Consider the following 20,098-nt stretch of genomic DNA (forward strand, 5'->3'; position numbering starts at 1 on the left):
ACCATGAGATTATACGGTGGGTAAATGAAGATAAAGGTGTAACGCTAGCCGCTTAAGTGTTTTCAAGAATTGATTCCGGGCGTTTCATGTATAGAAATTACTCTCAGAAAAAACCCACTTTAGCCATTTTCCACTCTTTTAAAAATACAGATTGAAAACTAAACACGGAAGCAGAACTACTCATCCACCATCAGCACGTTCTTAACCGCTCGGATATCTCGAGCAGCTGTGACGTGTCGCATCATCCCGGGCCGACTCGACGCCCGAAACACCCAGAACAGCGACGCTTATTCACGCCACTCCACGCGGCGGCCTCTGTAAGCCCGGAATCCCCCTGGCCACTCAAGGTGATGATAGATCGAAGCAGGGCGATGTGTGGGGTGCTGAGTGGGGAGGGGGGTTGCGACGATCCTTGTAATCCGGCCAGGCACGCGTGTGGCATGCCTTACGTCAATGGACGGCGCGTGACGTCAGTGGCCGTGCGTGGCCGCCAGCCCGCTACGAACCTGGCACGCACTGTTCGGGATAGTTCAGCACGTTGGGAAGTTGCGGTTCCCTAGTGGCTCGTACGTGTAGCAGCTACACTACACATGTTGAAGGGCCACCTGAAGTTCAGCGAGGGCAAGCGTAACTGTGCTGGCTCAACGTAAAGAGGGAGTCTTGCCTTCGGGATAGTTCGGCAGGTCGGCGAAGACGCCCCGCGCGTGTTGCAGGCCACGCTGCACGGGCTGACGGGCCGCCTGCAGTTCAGCGAGGGCAAGCGCAGCAACTTCAAGCTGGACCTGCTGAAGCTGAAGAGGGAGTCCTTGCAGAAGGTGGGGCACTGGACGCCCGGGCGCGGCATCAACATCACCGACCCCGCCGCCTTCTACGAGACCAGCTCCACCAACATCACTCTGGTGGTCATGACCAGGGAGGTGAGTGCGTGGTCTGCCTCGTCTGACGTCTTTTATGTTGGAGTGAAGAAGTTATAAACACGTGTTTCTTTGCAAGAGTTTGGAAATGGGCAGTGTGTTAGATATAGAAACAGGAAAAAAAAATTAACTCAGATATAAAAAATTTCAATTACTTTTTCTTACTTTTTTCCTTGTGTAGCAATGTTCTCTCGCGTGGGGTTTAAATTCAAAAATTGTATTTCTAAGTAATAATGTTCGCAGGCTTTCATGGCCATTGTCTGAAGTAGCTTGGCGAATTGTTTGTAGCCGTATCCTTGGCGAATAACTCACCGACGTTTCGGTCGACATTGCAGTCGCCATCATCAGGAAGCAGTTACATACTGATTACCTACTGTATTTCTAAGGTTAGCTGCATCGCGCACGGCAATGTCGCCACATTTCCCACACACCGGGGTTGCGAACCCGGATAGCCTGAGGGGGAGGTCAGTGACACGACCACCACCGCGCCACGGCCCATGTCCATCTGCCGCAGGAGAAGCCCTACGTGATGGTGAAGGAGGACCGCAACCTGTCGGGCAACGCGCGCTACGAGGGCTTCTGCATCGACCTGCTCAAGTGGATCGCCGGCCAGGTGGGCTTCCACTACGTCATCCGGCTGGTCCCCGACCACATGTACGGCGTCTACGACCCGGAGACGCGCGAGTGGAACGGCATCGTGCGCGAGCTCATGGACAAGGTGGGTGCCTGTTCGGGCGACGCTGTGGTCACTTGTCCGACCCCGTCACTTCCACGACTGCTGCTCCCTCCCTCTCTGGCAGGGAGCTTCCCCCACTCCTCATCACGCATCCTTCCCCACGCCAGTAATAAATACAGCAGGACAACAGTGCGTGCTCAACGGGCGATCATTTGTCCGAACCCGTCACTTCCACGACAGGAGCTCCCTCCCTCTCTGGAGGGGAAAGAGCTTCCCCCCACTCCTCATAACGCTTCCGTCCCCTAGCCAATAAGAAATGCAACAGGAAAATAAATGACATCGTGCACGAGCTCATGGACAATGTAGGTGCACATCAAATTCGCTGTAGCCATTTGTCCGAACCTGTCACTTCCACGACCACTACTTTCTCTCTCTCTCTCTCTCTCTATAGGGTAAAGAACTTCCACCACTCCCCAACCTGTTCCCTTTCTAATGCTAAAATTAAATGCAACAGGACAATAAAAGCACATTGCACAAGCTCATGGACAAAGTGTGTGCTCATCGGGCGATTTTGTGGTCATTTTTCCGAACCCGTCACTTCCACGACGCTGCTCCCTCCCTCTCTGGAGGGGAAACAGCTGCCCCTATTTAACAATCTGTCTCCTTTTCCGAAGTAAATAACAAACGCAGCAGTAAAATGCATGAGATCGCGCACTAGCTAATAGAGAAGTACGGGTTCGTCGGGTATGCTTTGACCATTTGTCCCAATCCGTCACTTCCACGAACTGGCATCCCTTCGAACCCAAAGGGGAAAATGCTATCCCCTCTCCCGCGCCATCGCCTGTCTACTCCCCCGCTCATGTTAATGAGCCGCACTTGTTGTTGTTGTTGGGGGTTTTGGTGAATTAGGAAGGAGCGGGTAGTTCACCGTAAATTGTATAATTTTTGTTAAATAAAACATTAAAACATAATTTAACCATTTAACAGTTGCGTTAAAAAAAACTGTTTATCGAGTCTTGTACGATTCATTAAAATACAACTAGAAGCGCTGCGACGAAGTAGCGAAAAAATTTGTTTGTTTGATATGGGTTTGCTTCACGCGTTTAGGCAGGGTCTTTAAACTACGCAAGAAATGCAAGAGCGCAAAGACGCACCACCCAACTAATGCAAAAAAAAATGACATTTACAAAGCACGAAAGTCGAAGCCATCACCCACTGTACAATTACAATGGTAAACCAATAGAAAAATCTTTTATTCCTAGGGATTTTTCTGATTATAAATTACGTTCATAAAAATCATAGTTTTATCTTTAAAAACGCCGTTTGCTTTCACTGTGCGATTGTGTAGTAAGCGAAAACGTTGTACGGGTAAAATAAGGAAAATATTAACATTCTGTGTTCATGGCGTCTAGACTACATCTTTAAAAGTTTTGGAACACTTCGCTTCTAATACGGAAGCGTTGCGTTTTTGCGTGTCGCATACTTGATAAATGGGTGTTCAAAAATGTAATTTTTTTTTACTTGTTGTACCTTGCCTTTGTACATGCTAAAGGAACCTAGGTTGAAGGATTTCGCCAAAGTTTTATTTCAAACGGGTTTTTTTCTTAACAACAGCAAGTGCACTGCAGCATGTTTCAAACAACCTCTGTCGCAACAGCACTATCGGTTCTAAGGAACGAGGAGAAACACAGAAATTAAAAATTAAAAAAAAAATACTGTAAGGAGAGGAAGTATTCGAGCTGCGATGGCGAAAGGCGTAGCTCGCAAAAATCTAATTTCGCGTCCACAGCGCCAGACCTCATACATCTCTTCTTTTTCCTCCGTCGCCTAGATGGCGCAAAAAAAAGTATTCCATTCCAGGTCGCTTGGCGCAAAAATTTGTTATGGATATGCAATTAAATAGTGACCCTACATCAACAAAAAAAACCTCATATTGAGCACAAAAATAGGCTCTCTCTGAGAAAAGAAACAAAAAAAGATATTTCTGCTGGAGGAACTGATGATTAAATTAATTTTTTTAATAAAAAAACGTTTTCCGTCTTCGGGTGGATAATCATAAGCGCGTTTCATGTTTACGGAGTGTAATTATATTTTTTTTTTACGTTCTTGCTATAAAAAATAAGTTAAAATATCTTGATGGTTCTTTCAAGGAACCCCTTCAAGCAGAAAAAATCACAACGTTTGGTAGGATAAATATCTGGCGAGATAATTCGTGACCCGGAAACACAAAAGCAAGATGGCTATCTTATTGAATTCACAGGAAAATCCTTCAAATGATATTAAATGACAATAAATTACCAGAAAATGCAATAACCTGCCCGGCGTCTGAGATCGAGCATTAACTATGGGCATAAAATATGTGGCGTAGCACCATTAAAAAAAAACTGAGGCGCAGTTGAAAGCACGTGGAATATAGTCACGGCTAGAAACATTTGGCAAAAAAATCAAATAAAATAGAGAGAAATAGCTAGGGAAACAGATATAGAATGATAGAGTAAGAGAGAGAAAGAGAAAAATGAAGACGGGGAAAATAAAGAAAAAGATAGGCAAAAGCTTGGGAACTCTAAGGCTACTTTCACACTATCTGTTTTTTTTTTGTCCAGAAACCGGCAATATTGCTGGACAAAGAAATTTTTTTGTCACTTTCACACTACACTATTCGTCTGGGATTTTCATCGGAGTTGCAAAAATGGACAGAAATTATGTTTTGTGCTAAATATTGTCCAAAAATAAAAACTAAATAAACTGTTTTTTGGTAAATCCTCTTTTATTGAGAAGGGATGAAATATGAGTGTTTCTTTTATTTCAAGAACTGAGACAACATGAAGATAATTTTTTTAATAATTTTCGTATGTCAGTGACAATATACAATGAACTTATTGTCAGCTCAGAGTTCGTATGCAACGTCAAAGCACGAAGCTGAGGACCTGCATTCAGCCCGCACTAATGCTAGCTTATCACTCCGGCGAGTAGGTATTATTGTAAACTAAAATAACGGACAACCCTAAAACATGTATGTCTAAATATTTTTAATGTTTTTTTTCAGGTAATAAATGGTAATTCTGAAACAAAATATACATTTAAATCATTTTTAAAAAAATTCAGTGAGAATAAATGAAACGAAAAGCTAGTCGTTAACAAAAACAATATATTATTAATAACTGAAGAAAAATTAATAATTATACAAAAATAACAATTTTCTGCAGGTAATTTACTTTCGAAATCTTCAACAAACTCCACTTCTCTTGTAGGTTTTTCTGTCCTTGTAAAACTACTCTGTGCGTTTCATCACCCTTTGCGGCTAAACACTTTCGCAACGTTATACGGCATTTGTCAGGAGAATATTTCGTGAATGGAAACGGAAGTTACGTGGAACGGAAATGTGTAACCACAGTGCTGCCATTTGTGGCGTATGGCGCAGACCAGAGTTCACAAAACCGAAGGTAATTTTTTATAGTATTAACTGTTTGATGAATTTTTTAACAAAATTAAAATAAATCGCGCGGTTTGTTCCTGAAGTTGCGCGCACCGTGTGTGCGCAGAGGGAAGCCTTCATTTCACAGACGAGAGAGCGAAAACCGTAGTTCCCCGAAGTTCATGCTAGGAAACCGTTTACACGATTTCACAGTATCTTTAATGTAGCTATCCTAACCATATCACCCGTCCGCGATGTTTTAAAGTATTTATGATGTAGCTAACCTAACCTAATTGACCATTAGTTATCATGAGTTACAATGAACCAAAAAAAAAAAAAAAAAAACGAAGATACACGATCGGGCGTTCGGCTCTCTCGTCTGTGAAAATAAGGCTTCCCGTGTGCGCACGGGTGGGCGGGGCCTTGGAGATTTCCTGGCAAACTGTTGGTCGAGGACCGCCGAGTCTCTGCCGCAGAGCTGCTTGATGCGGCGGGAGGACGGGGAAGGGTCGCAGTCAGTCTTGCGTCATCGTGGAACATCCCCCCCCCCCTGCGGTGCCCGGCCAAACCCCTGAACCTTTCCCTCCTTCCCTCGGCCCGGCGTAACGAAGCAATTTGTTGCATGTGACGTAATGAAATGAGCGAGTTGGTGGTTTCAGCGCGGTCTCTCGGGGGTGTGTGGGGGAGGTAGTCGTGGAGGAGGAGTAGGGGGGAGGAGCGGTTAGAGAGGATTCCCGCGCTTAGCTGCGGCCGTCAGTCACCCGCGGACGTGCGGGTGGAAGAGACTGCGAGGAGGAAGATGCGGAGAATGAAGAACTTGGGGAAGAGGCACAGGCGCGGTGAGAAGGTAACGTGTGCGGCAAAAAAAAAGGAGGGGGGGGGGGGCTAATTTGAAGGTCTATAAAAAAAGTAATCGTAGTTTCCGAAAAATTTATTTCTGCCGCCTAAAAGTACATTAAAAAAAAAAGCATTTACGAGACGTAACTTTGCATTGATTACGTCCTGATAAAAACGTCCAGGAAGATTACGTCCATCCAACCGCACGCATTCTTCTAGCCGGGCCCTGAAGTGCTCCGTTTCACTGCGCAGCGTTGCCGGTGTGGTGCGAGCCGCTTCGTGACGGATACGAGCCGCTTCGTGACGGATACGAGCAGCTTCGTGACGGATACGAGCATATTCGTGACGGATACGAGCAGCTTCGTGACGGATACGAGCCGCTTCGTGACGGATACGAGCAGCTTCGTGACGGATACGAGCAGCTTCGTGACGGATACGAGCATCTTCGTGACGGATACGAGCATCTTCGTGACGGATACGAGCAGCTTCGTGACGGATACGAGCCGCTTCGTGACGGATACGAGCAGCTTCGTGACGGATACGAGCAGCTTCGTGACGGATACGAGCAGCTTCGTGACGGATACGAGCATATTCGTGACGGATACGAGCAGCTTCGTGACGGATACGAGCCGCTTCGTGACGGATACGAGCAGCTTCGTGACGGATACGAGCAGCTTCGTGACGGATACGAGCATCTTCGTGACGGATACGAGCATCTTCGTGACGGATACGAGCATCTTCGTGACGGATACGAGCAGCTTCGTGACGGATACGAGCAGCTTCGTGACGGATACGAGCAGCTTCGTGACGGATACGAGCATATTCGTGACGGATACGAGCAGCTTCGTGACGGATACGAGCCGCTTCGTGACGGATACGAGCAGCTTTGTGACGGATACGAGCAGCTTCGTGACGGATACGAGCAGCTTCGTGACGGATCAAGCCGCTTCGTGACGTAAACGAGCCGCTTCGAGACGTAAACGAGCCGCTTTGGGACGGATACGAGCTTTCAAGTCTTCAGCGCTCCTTGGTCGGTTGTCTGGACACACCTTGCTTCACAAACAGCCCCACAGGGAAAAGTCACAAGCATAGTGCAACAGTGAGTTTTGAGCGGTTACCTTGGCATTGAGTGGCGAATAAACAGGTGAAATGCGCATACTTAAAGTGCTTTCGAGAATATATACCGGGTGTTCTATGCCTGAAACGCGTTCCTCGAAAAAAAAAAAAAAAAAAATGCAGTTTATGAAATGAATTCCGGAAACAGGACTACGAATCCCACCGCACACATCGTACAAAGAAACGTTATTTGCTGTAGTCTGTTGCTTGCACTGATCGATGTGTTTTGGAAATTGGAACAATTAAACCTTCTCTGTGGAACTTGCACAGCTTCCCTCGGGCAAGAATGTAACGGAAAACTACACAAATATCTGAGCCAATACGTTTTTGGAAGAAGATTCGTAATATCCATATGTTACACAATAAGTGCCTAGCGATATTTTTGTTGGCAATTGCTGTATGGTTATATTTATTTTGGCGTCTAAGCATGTCGCCTCAGTTATCTCCTTGATATCTTCGATGAGTTTTTTTACACACTTCTGCAGTTCCAACGGAATTAAATTTAGTTGTCTCCTGTTTCTTGTCCAGCTGTGTGAAGTTCTAAGCAGCGTTGCTCTGTCTTCTTTGAAGATCCTGTTTATCTCTTTACGGCGTTAATGGTTGTTTCTCTTTAACTATGGAGAATAAACTTATTTTTTTCGTTTTCTAAAAGGCTTTTTTTGTGTAACGTGATATGACTTTTTTTTTGCATTTATTGCTTATCTGACACGATTATTGTTCATTGCATTTTCCTTTCCGTTTCTATTGCTGTAATTGGCATAGCTTTTTTTTTTTCTTCGCAAAATGCGTAGTTAAGTTCCCCATTGTTTCTGCGCAAGACGACGTGAATACTTTTCACGCTTGGCTTGGCACACTTAACCCGCCAAATGAATTTCTTTCAAATAAATACATGTTCGAATTATTTTCACTCTTCGTGCTAGAAATGCAACTACCGAAACAACCGTCAGTTATTCTATGCCGCTGAAGTAATAGTGAACGACGGTGATTGGCCGCAAACAGAAATCTAGAGGCACAGCACAAAGAAAAGTTTGAAGTTCGAAAAACTTTTCTGTGCGCTGAACGTGTGATGTTTTCCTTTGCGGGTGATGTTTTTTCCAATGTAAAAGCTTGCTATCTGTGTACATACAGCTTCTACGCGTCTATGCTGTGTGAGTGATGTGCTCTTGCTGTGCGTGTATGTAACCCAGCTTTAAGGGGAGGGCGGGGGTCTGACACGCCATGTTGATTTTTTTTTTTTTCATTTTATCGTCATTACTTACAGTTAAGTGCTATTTCTGTGAATTTAACACTTAACCACTCATACATGCGGTGTTCTGTCATAAATATTAAAACAGATATTTACAAAAAAAAAGTGATACAGTTGCTGACTTGATGTAAGTTTTTGGACATACGCCATTGCTAAGAACTTTTTCTGTTGAAGAAAAACTAATAAATAAAATAAATAAATAAAAATACTCAAAAAAAAAAGACAAAAAACACACAAAACTAAGCAAACAGTTGCTGTAAAAAGTTGCGCAAGTGATAATATTTACAAACACTTTCGTGACTGAAACCCAATATAAAAGCGTCCATTAAAGAATGTACCAGTTCCAATGGTTTAATTTAGACTATTTACAACAGGAAGTACGTCAAACAGAAGGTAAACTAACGTGGAATTTCTTAAAAATGTTTAATATGTACACCTCTAGTTACACGACTTACATCCAACCTAAAGTTAAATTATTTGGTTAACAAGTCTATGACTCAACTCTGGCAATCCATTAGGTAGCGGCAGAACGTAGACACGATCATTTATTAAAGCCCCAAAGGAAAAAAAATCACATGTCGTTATGTCATGTGAACGTGGAGGCCAGCGAAAAAGAGCTCTGTCGCCTTCACCATTACGGCAGTCATCTGGCTTTAATACAAGTAGCGACTGTAACCGGTACGGACTTTAAACGAATCGCACGTTTAATTGAAATAACCTATTTACACTTAGAACATTTCACAACACAAAACGCTTTACGTTCAGGTGTCGCTGCAAGCGAGAAAACAACAAAGCAGTAAGTACTACGCATGAACTTATCTAAAACTGTTTAAGTTACTCTTGAATTTTGAACATGAATCAACACTCTATAACGTTTACAATTGTTACTGTATTATATTTAGTGATTATCCGTTGGAAATATTAGTGACAGAAGAGCGAATACAAGAGAAGTATATAGTTAAATTTACATAAATAGCCCTTAAATGTCAGTTATGGCAAAAAATAAGAACCGTCAACACGGCGTGTGAGATCCTACCTTAATGGAGGCAAATACTCTTCTCCAGGGGAAGCCTAAGATGAACATCAAGTTCTGTCCCTGCCCGAACACGCCCGAATATTCACATTCGGCCAACCTCGGGTTTATTTATATATATTTATATTTCTCTGTTTATTTTAATGTAGCTATACTAACCTAACTAACCGTCCATAGTGTTTTAAACTGTTTTAATGTAGCTAACCTAACCGACCACTTTTAATATTTGAATTCATTTTCCCTGCGCAAAAATAAAACAAATCCCGAGGTTGGCCGAAGGTGAATATTCGGGCGTGTTCGGGCAGGGACAGAACTTGATGTACATCTTAGGCTTCTCCTTCTCCAGAGGACAGGACGGTTTCGTTAGCCTTGTTACTTGAGCTGTCGTCAGCTGTTTCCTATGCGCCCCAACGACGCGTGGACCAGGGCAAGCAGTATCGCGCCTGCCCCGGCTATAGCGAGTCTCTTCCTCAGAGTGAAGTGTGCATTTGACCGGGCATATACTATCTCTTTCCTATGCAAAGCATGTTATTAGCGCTGTCCTTGTTTCAGCGTGCTCCATAGAGCACAAACGTTGTAGATACAACTTTATATTGTAATGGAAAATTTTAAAATTTAATAAAAAAAATTTAAAAGGAACATTTGGAATAAAAATTTAGGGGAAAAAAAGCATTTTCTTGTTGTATTTCAAAATCGTATCTGAAGTACGCCCTCTTGGTTTCAACCATTTTTATCTTTTCTCCGTCATGTAATGTTAGGGTTACCACTCAAATGTTATAATTGTTTCGTGCACGACGAGAAGACTGCGCGCCAGTCCAGAGGAGACACCGCGCTAGAAGCACCAGCGAGCGTCGCGCTTATCATCCCGCCTCATTAATACAAATACCTCTAACTAGGAAAACCACTATTTTTGTCTGTCGTGGAACGTCAGTATTTTTTCAGAAATTAAGAAGGAAGTCTACTCGGGGAAGAAACACGCCCTTTAGGCACAATAAAAGCGCAAGAACGTAACAAAACTATGATAAAAAAAAATGCAATTTATTAGACGTCACATCCTGCAACTTCAAAATGTAAACGTCTTTAAAAAAAAATGTGTCTTTATAATGCTTCGTTTCATAATTTTGTTTGACATAAGAGTGGTAAATTCTTAATAATTGTATTTAAAGGAGTCGTTTTCCCAGTGCGATAATTTAATAACTAAAAACGAATTGTGATCGATAAAAATAATTGATAGCATTCCATACACACCACGTATTCTACTATTTTTTTTTTAAATATTTTAAATCAAAATCATGGAAGACGGGGAGACAAGTCAAATTGTGGGAAGTTGAAAGTTAGCCGATGCTTGCGTTCGTAAACGGGTATTTGAAAACAACGTTATTTAACTTCTTATACACGTTGCGTTGTTGCGTAGCTCGCAAAACCCGACCTCACAGACCGCACAACAGCTAGCAGTCACGACGCGTCCAAAGAAGAAACACGTCGCCGGACTGACATAATCAAGCGGGCTTAACCAAATCTGCGTGGAAAAAAGTTCAGGTGTCCCTCTGACTGGGTTATTTAGATGTTTTGCATGCAAATTCCTAAGGCGATTACGCAAATCAGCACCTCGCCGAGAAGATGAATGTCGAAACAAACAGTATGCTTATAAAAACAACAGAAGGATTTAGATTATTAAGAAATTCAACATACATAATTTTTTTGAAGTGATATTTCTGTACAGCCGGTATGGTAAGGCAAGGCAACGAAAAATCGTAATGGAAAATAAAAGTAACGCTTAGAGCGAATAAAATAGTGTCAGACGACTGTTTGACTCTGAAAGTTTTACAATCATTGCAAGACTCCATTGTGTATTTAATTAGCTACAAAATGACTTGTTTGGAATACAGAAGGTGGCATCAGCACTCAATAGCATGTTTGCATTGTAGCACACTTGAACGTTTGCATACTTGAACACATTGTGAACTTGTGCACTTGTATACCTGCACATATATGCACTTGCACACTTGTTTACGTGTGCACTTGTATACTTACTTCTTTGCACACTTGTTTACGTGTGCACTTGTATACTTGTTTACGTGTGCACTTGTATACTTACTTCTTTGCACACTTGCATACTGGGATATTTGCACACATTCTTATACACTCACTTACATGTACACTTATATGTAAGCTTGTATTCTTTTGCATTTGCACCTTACAAAATTATTTCCTATCCTTCTATCTGAGAGGTTTCACTTCCAGCGTGCGAGAAGACACGCACTCGTAATTTTTATTTTTTGACTTAACAACGTCTAATAAATCGATGAAGGCCGGCTGCACGCACGAAAAAGTGTCCCGTTACGCAATTTTGTCCCGTTACGCACATTGTCCCGTTACGCACATTGTCCCGTTACGCTCATTGTACGCTTGCGCCGCATCTATCTCTCTTCCACTCGATTGGAACAACCATCGATTTGACTTTTTCGAAGCACATTAAACTTGAAACACTCCCATTCGTTTCCTACTTTTCCTATCATCGTCCTATCCTTAACAGAATAACACAGATTGGAAAGAAGTTAAATAGCAAACATGTATAAAAGTTATAGTTAAAATAATCTGTTCGTTAAAGTAATAAACATATTTGAATTAATGAGTGCAAACAAAAGTAAATATATCAATTAAATTGTAGATTTTATTTCACCCCTTCTTTGTATCCCTTCAAGATAGTGATAATTCAATAAAAATGATTAAATTTTATTCATAAAGGTATGCAATCATTTCATCAATGTTTTGTTATGACGTCACGTTAAACTATCGTCCGTAAACCGACTTTACAGACAACCAATTTATTTTTCCTGTTACAGAGAGCAGACCTCGCTGTAGCTTCGATGACCATCAACTACGCCAGGGAGAGTGTCATAGACTTCACAAAGCCCTTCATGAACCTTGGGATAGGGATACTGTTCAAGGTAAGTAACTCAAGTGCATTACGTGGTTTTTATAGGTCCTGCGTTTTTATTACCTACGCACCTGTTTTTTTGTTTGTTTTTTACGTGACAACGTCTAATAAATCGATGAACGCCGGCTGCACGCACGAAAAAGTGTCCCACTACGGATGTGTCCTGTTTGTTCATTGTACGCATGCGTGGCATCTCTCTTCCACTCGATTGGAGCAACCATCGATTTGACTTTTCAATCATATTTTCGTCGTTTGAATTATTAATATTATGTAATTTAACGATCGTCCACCGATTTTCAGCACAATCGGTACGGTTATTTAAAAGTAATGTTGAATTTTCAAATACGTTTTGAACCAACAATGGTGTTTTACAGTTACACATAATAATGCAAATTACACCCGGGATCTTTTGCACAATGTTTTAAAAAATATTGTAACACATTATAAATAAGTTTGGTGTATTTGGGATGCGTATTTTGTTATAAAATCGTGTTATAAAAACGATATAATATTATTCCTTTACCGTGAACAAAATTTTTATAAATGAATATATAACATCTGAAACAATTTATTTTCAAGTATGGCCTCGTGGCCGTGAGGTCAGCATCGCTAAATCTCAATTAATAGGTTGTCGGTTCGAATCCCGGCAGCTGCGGAATTTTTTTTGTACTTGTAAAAATAAATATGGTGCACGCAACATTTCAAAAGTAATAAATATATTTGAATTAATGAAGGCAAATAAATGTAAATTTATTAATTAAATTGTACCTTTCATTTCACTCTTTCTTTGTATCCATACAAAATAGTGATAATTCAATAAAAATGATTCAGTTTTATTCATAAAAGTATGTGGAGGTAGATTTTATCATACAAATGATAGAAAAAATTTTAAAAAAATTCTTCCTCAAAGAATATAATATTTTTAATACCTAAATGTTTTGGTTGCAAAAACCTATTACGGCTCAGTTTTATGATATGATATGATATTTCCTTTTCTTCTGGATCAATCATTTCATCAATGTTTTGTTATGACGTTGTCACGTTAAACTATCATCCGTAAACCACTTTACAGACAACCATTTTTTTTTTTTTTTTCAAATTGTATAGACCTCCACTCATTTTATAAAGTGAACATTATTGACTCATATTTTAATGAGGAATACATTTCTTAAGGTAAATTAGCTAAACAGTCAGACTATCTTAAAAACAATGTTTTATATATTTTAACTTTTTTGAGGGAGGGTTTCCGAATATACAGTTTCTCTGGGGGCGTTTATATGCCCCTTAGGTCCCCTAGTAAGGCCCCTCGCATGAGAAAATGACCCAGGGTCCGGCTAAGTCTAGCGCCGCCACAGCTGGCGAGGAAATTTCCTTCCCTGGTTCAAAATGGATTTTGTCCCTTCTCCTCTGTCCTACAGAAGGCAATGATGAACCATTGCAGAATCATATTGCCTAGTGTTCTCTGCACAGAAAAAAAAATTATTTAAAAAAAAATTCCTTTGGAAACCGGTTGCCAAGAAATAGTTGCTACTACTACAAGGAAAGATATTGTATTTTTGTACAACACATGGCTATGGTTATTTTTGCGTACATCAAATACGTTTCTCGAGATATTTATTACTAAAATTGGCGCCTAGTTTTATATTTTAATTGATGTTCCACACAAGCACTATTTTTCAGACCATGGAAAAGACAACTAAATATTCAATAATTTGATTTTTTTTTCCCACACTCGTTAATGTGCGTAGTTAATACTGGAGAAAGTCTTTCAGGGAACGGTTATCAAATAACTTTAACTAATTTAGATACTGGGACAACACAAACAACTAATTCTCGGATGAGAATTCAAACTGAGAATTACTGTGGGTTTTTTTTTTTTTTTTTTTTTTTTTTTTTAGCGATACCGGTTTGTTGATTTTTATGTAAACATTTACAAATACCATCTTGGATGTCTATGACCTTTAACTTTCGAAATTTTGACAAAATATGAAAAAAAAAAAAAAAAAAAAAAAAAGTAGACTCAAATTGACCAAAAATCTCGAGAAAAAAAATATTTGAAATTTACCTTTTCAAGGGAAAAATTCCCTTTTTGAGGGAAAATTAAATTTCTCATTTTATTCCCCAAAAATTGTCGCTAGTTCCTAAAGCAGCCGCAGTCGCCAGTAAACCACTGAGGACATGTTAACTTGAACCGTGACCCCGGCCGCCATCTTGCATTCCGCCATTTTGAATGATGGACGCCGCCATCTTGAATGGTGGACGCCGCGGCCTGAGCACAGCCAGTGTCGCAGGTGCCCACCAGCCAGCCCACGCGCCTCTTCTCCTTCATGAACCCGCTGGCGGCGGAGATCTGGGTGTACGTGCTGGCCGCCTACCTGCTGGTCAGCTTCACGCTGTTCGTGATGGCGCGCTTCTCGCCCTACGAGTGGCACAATCCGCACCCCTGCCTCGCCGAGTCGGACGTGGTGGAGAACCAGTTCTCCGTGTCCAACAGCTTCTGGTTCATCACGGGCACCTTCCTGCGCCAGGGCTCGGGGCTTAACCCCAAGGTAGCCCTCACCGCCGCCCGACAAGCCCCCGGCTCCCGCGTGCTGCCTGTCTGTGCCACATTTCGAATACTATATTCTAGATGTTTCGAATACTTTATTCTAGACGTTTCGAATGCTTTATTCTAGACGTTTCGAATACTTTATTCTAGTCGTTTCGAATGCTTTATTCTAGATGTTTCGAATGCTTTATTCTAGACATTTCGAATACCTTATTCTAGATGTTTCGAATATTTTATTATAGACGTTTCTAATACTTTATTCTAGTCGTTTCGAATGCTTTATTCTAGACGTTTGCGGTTTTGATTTCTGACATTCAAATTCCCATCAAATACACAGGCTAAATTTAACATTTAATATAGCGTGTCTATCTATAAATATACATGGATGTTGGTATACATGACGTTGATAAACTCCAACACTGTTGGACCGATCACCATGAAAGTTAGCACGCCGAAGTGTGATTGCAGCGCATCGATTTCTATGTCGTTCAAGTGATCGCCATGGGTAAATTCGTTTCTTTTTATAACATGATGTCATAGGTCTAAGATATACAAATGGTGAGTGTGTGTCATTTATCCATGTCTGCCACACGGTCATATAGTAAGGGCTGGCAACTTCCTATCCTTCTCCTTAGCGAGACCCGTCCGCTTAGTGAAGCTCGCGGTGGCTGGAGAATTAATGGATCTAATTATGAGTTAGTTTTGAGTTCCCTCAATAGATCGCGTTTCCTTGAAATTGAAACGCGCTATCTTTTGGTGCGATGTCACGTCTTGCCTTTAGGTTGCCGCTTAAGGTTGGCGTCCCGGTTTTTCTGCTGGGTAACGTTCCCAGGCTGTGTATGACAGAGCGGGGGAGAAATATATTCTCACCGGAGTAACTAAAAGAAAAAAAAGTGTTAGTTCCCCGCATCCCAATAATTTGCCATTACAATTTAAGAATTTGCAATTTTTGCTGAAGTTAGCATTTACCATGACAATAAGTCCCAGGGCCAAACATTGAAAGTGACAGAAATGCATTTGGGCACTCCACGCTTAAAACGTATACATATAAATGGCGTCTACAGAATTATATTTCATTAAATTAAGAGTGATAAACAATAAAAATTCCACGTCTCTTCCATTTCAGTGAAGCGCAAAACTACAGTACCAATCAGGCTCGTCAATCTCTTTTGACGTGTAAACAGCTTAGCTCTCGATATACGGCATTTGGTAGGCGTTCATAATTTTGTGAAAATGGAATGGACGTCAATGAACGGAAATGTTTCACAAAGATGGCGGACCCACGTGTAGCAACATAAACCCATATATAGTCACTTTGGTAATAACTAGGGTACATATCCAATGTATTGGTGTACCAAAATGAATCTTTATGATAGTGAAAATACGCCGGAATATATGTGGTAAACTAAAATAGTCATAGTAAAAAGAATTAGAGTTTTAAAATACCAAATAAAAAGGCATTACAATGATTAACCTCAAGTTAAGTATTTCGAATCTCGTCACTGGATTATTTTTTTAATAACATTATGCATTAATCATGTATAATCAGCTCAGTAAGGTTAAGTTTTGTTTGTAGCTACTAATTATTTACAGATTTATTTCTGATTTATGCAAAAACAAATATACAAACATATACTTAGTATTATAATATGCGTTTTAAAATGTTTCAGTTTAATATTTTCATAATGCTATTAGCGCACCCAACCGACGTTGTTCTGTTCAACGTTTTAAATTCGAAAATTTACAGGAAATTTCCCTGAATCTAATTGCAGCACCATCTGCCTGGTCAAACTGAAGTAAAAATAAAATGTTTTTGTATATTCGATAACGCGATCACAGCGCTTCCTACCGGATCCAATGTAAAACATCCAAAGTTCAAGAACAACATTAATTTAATTAATTAATTAAAAAACATTATGTAATGATTGAATTGTGAATCTAAACCATTCTCGAATCCACTGGAACACACACAAAAAATTTCATCAAAATCGGTCCAGCCGTTTAGGAGTTCAGTCACATACACACGGAAAGAAGAATTTTTTATATATATATATATATTTATATAAAGATAGAATCATAACTTCCACCATGTGCAGAAACTTTATACTTAGTATTAACTTTTTAGGTAATTTTAACTAGATGGGCAGTATTATAATAATAGACTAGCATCTGTACGTCAGAGCTAAGCGGAATATTATATAAATGTCATTTATTCATTATTATACAAATAAATAATATTCTTGGGACAAATTATATATAGTTACATCGGCAACAACAACATAATGAAAAATAAATGAAAAAATAATTAAATTACAATTCCAGTGTTGAAATTATTCCATAATATTTATGGTTGTAATGAATTTTAGTCGTTCTCTGGGACTGGAATAGCTAAATGAAGGAAATATACCTTCATGCCAATAACTGATAACGTTAATTTACTTGGAATCATAACTACCATAACGGGTATTGTAAAATGACCATTTCGCTCATCCGTAACTGACACCTACTGAGCTGAAGTTAGCTCTATCTGGCCGCCCGGAACAGAGAGCTTAGAACAACAACAGCCTAAGTCAGTATACGTAACTACGGCAATTTTTTATTTTTTTTTTAAACATACTTTACGAACTTTCTCCAATATAGCAGGTACATAGCGTCCTTCATACATGTGTGTACTATCAATAAAAAAATTATTTAGAGCGCCCCTGGTTAAACCTGTACGATGGTTCGCACTCTAAATTTAATTTTTATTGATAATACACACCCTTTTTTGAAGGACACTATTTACCTGTTTTATTGGAGAAAGTTGGTAAAGTGGGTTTAAAAAAAACTGGGTGGAAATTGCCGTATTTGCGTGTAATGACTTAGGCTGTGGTCCTACGCACTCTGTTGTGGGTGGCCGGATAGAGCTAAGTTCAGCACAGTTGATATCTGCGTTTAATGGTGACAGGTGACGTTTGCGATTCAGGCAGCGGATTCTAGCGGCGGTCGCAGAAAGTAAGTATGTGTGTTGTGTGATTCGCAATTAGAAGTTTTGGTATATTGAAAGCGAATGTATGTATTATTTATTATTTATCATTGTATTATTTTAAAGAATTCTCCGTTAAATCTCGTGTCGAGTTTCGTATTGTAAATTTATTTGCAGCCTGAACAACATGAGAACACTTGAATTCGTTCGTTACCGAAGTTAAATGTTTACGTCACTAGTGAGTACTGAACGACTGTCGAAACTAATTTTACAAATTTACATATAACTGTTTTCTTATAAAGTCACTCTTTTATACACCCGACAATTTATTGCATCAATTTCGTAAGTAAAAATTTTTTCAATGAATCACATACTTTTTTATAGTGGTAAAATATCAGCAAAACCCTGAAATTGTGCCAGACACTTAATTGCGTTCTTTGAAAATCTTTGTTTTAAAGAAGTTCAGTTTTCAATATTTAAAAAATGAACAATTGCGGCATAAAATTTAATGATACTAATGTATGGCGTCTAGTTCAGCTGATATTTTTTTGTTCTTAACATACTAACTTAGTTTCTTTCTTCAAATACCGTAATTTTTTTTTTTTTTTTTAATTGCTTGTCTTGGATTTCTTCGACATAAAAATAACCTGCGACGACGTATCGGCGTATGTCCGTCCGTCATTGCTTCCACGTCAACCTTAACAGCAGTAATTCTGTCGCTCTACCTTCTTGGCTCTGGGGTAGAGCGTCTGACTTGTGACTTGAAGGTCCCGGGTTCGCGCCCCGGCTCCTCCAAGGCGGATTGCTCAGACAAATGGTGACATTTGTCTGATAGGAATACAATCCCTTACAACAAGTGAGGCTATCCAAGAAGCGGTTTGGGTGGAAAAAAAAAATCTGCTAAATTGGCTTCCATATGGGAGCACGTTTCTTTATGTGCTCCCATATGGAAGCCAACCTGGTAGGTTTCTCCGGGGTCGTGGAGTTTTGCCAAAAATAATTTTCACTTTTTTTAAAGAATATTCCATTGCACTTAATTATTATAAATCTCTTGTTTTCTCAATAAATCTGAATAACAACATTCAGTAATTATTTAACTATTTAACATCAAATTGTGTGTTGTAGTTTTGAAACTAAGCGTTAGTTTTAATTCAGCAATCATTCACTTTTAAAAAACAGAGACATTCAAAAAATTTAATAATATTAAAAACTGTTTATTTTCACTTTTCAGAATTAAAAAAAAAAAGAATGCTCATAAAATAAACCAAGCATTCTTAATAGATAACTAAACAGAATCTAATTTTTAAAGTGAGAAAAACTTGTAAAATTAAGCAGCATGTGCATAGATTATGAAGAAAATGTTAAAGTGTGTATAAAAATTGTGAGATTTATAATATGTGCAAAAATATGATAAAGTATGCAAAGGTTGTAAAAATATTCAGAAGGTAAGCAAACATATGAAGCATGCGAAGTTTTGCGGAATTATCTTAAAGTATGAGCGATGTGGAGAACGAACGAAAAGAATGCATTAGTAAGTGAATTTAAGCATAAGTTACAATACTAAAATAGGCGGGAATGTGCGTAAAAGAGAGAAAGCGTTTGAAAATGTGCAAAAATTTATACTAATAATAAAAATAGTTTGAGGCAAAAAGTCTGTACATTGGATAAAATGTTGAGGAAAAAAAATTTATTGGAAGTGACTTTATTTACATTATTGAGGACTCATAAGTATAGTTTTTTAAATTTTGTTTGTTCGAACATTTGATTAATTTTTGTTAGAAATATATTTGGCTAACTTAAAAACTAGACTATATATATAATTACAGAATTTCACCCCGAAGGGGATGAAGAAGGGTAAAAATATGTTTAAGATAATGAATTATATCTCTAAGATTATTCTACCGACCACCTTTTTTTTTTTTTTTTCCTTTCGAAATGCAACCTCTAAAGTTGATAAAAGCTGTAGGTGTATCCAAAAACAGTACACTTCGAATTCAATTGAATATTGCTTATTTTTTTTAGTTCTTTTTAATGGAGTAAAACGCGGTAAGTTTTCATTTGTTTTTTAAAAATACCTTATCTCCGCTACCAATTAAGAAAGGCATAAATTAAATGGTAAAAATAATAAACCAATATTTATTTTACAGTTTTGCACATTTCCCCTTTAAGAGGTGTAAATGGATTAAGTTTTGTCTAAGCATATATACGAATCTACTAGATTTACCAATTAAAAATTAAGAATGAAAAACAAGCATATAGAGTTCCGAATTTTGGTTTTTTAAGAGAATAAAGTTTTATGTAAGAAATTTAGCATGAAAAAAAAATTACGTTGAGTACTTTCATAATTTTTTTACAAATTCGACCCCAAACGCAGTGAAACGGGGGCACGTTAGTTTTTATATAAATA

At 39.3% G+C, this 20,098-nt stretch overlaps 1 protein-coding gene across 4 annotated transcripts in view; it reads left to right on the top strand.

Annotated features, from left to right (window-relative positions):
* The window catches only part of LOC134539483 (glutamate receptor ionotropic, kainate 2), a 639,484-nt gene that overhangs the window by 599,292 nt on the left and 20,094 nt on the right, over positions 1-20,098 (top strand). For all 4 annotated transcript variants that reach the window (XM_063381555.1, XM_063381552.1, XM_063381553.1 and 1 more), the window contains exons 8-11: positions 714-917; positions 1,429-1,632; positions 12,084-12,188; positions 14,470-14,727. In XM_063381555.1, the coding sequence (XP_063237625.1) occupies positions 714-917; positions 1,429-1,632; positions 12,084-12,188; positions 14,470-14,727 (771 nt within the window). The remainder of the gene's footprint in view (positions 1-713; positions 918-1,428; positions 1,633-12,083; positions 12,189-14,469; positions 14,728-20,098) is intronic.

Source organism: Bacillus rossius, chromosome 15 (genome assembly GCF_032445375.1).
Source record: "Bacillus rossius redtenbacheri isolate Brsri chromosome 15, Brsri_v3, whole genome shotgun sequence".
Taxonomy (NCBI): domain Eukaryota; kingdom Metazoa; phylum Arthropoda; class Insecta; order Phasmatodea; family Bacillidae; genus Bacillus; species Bacillus rossius.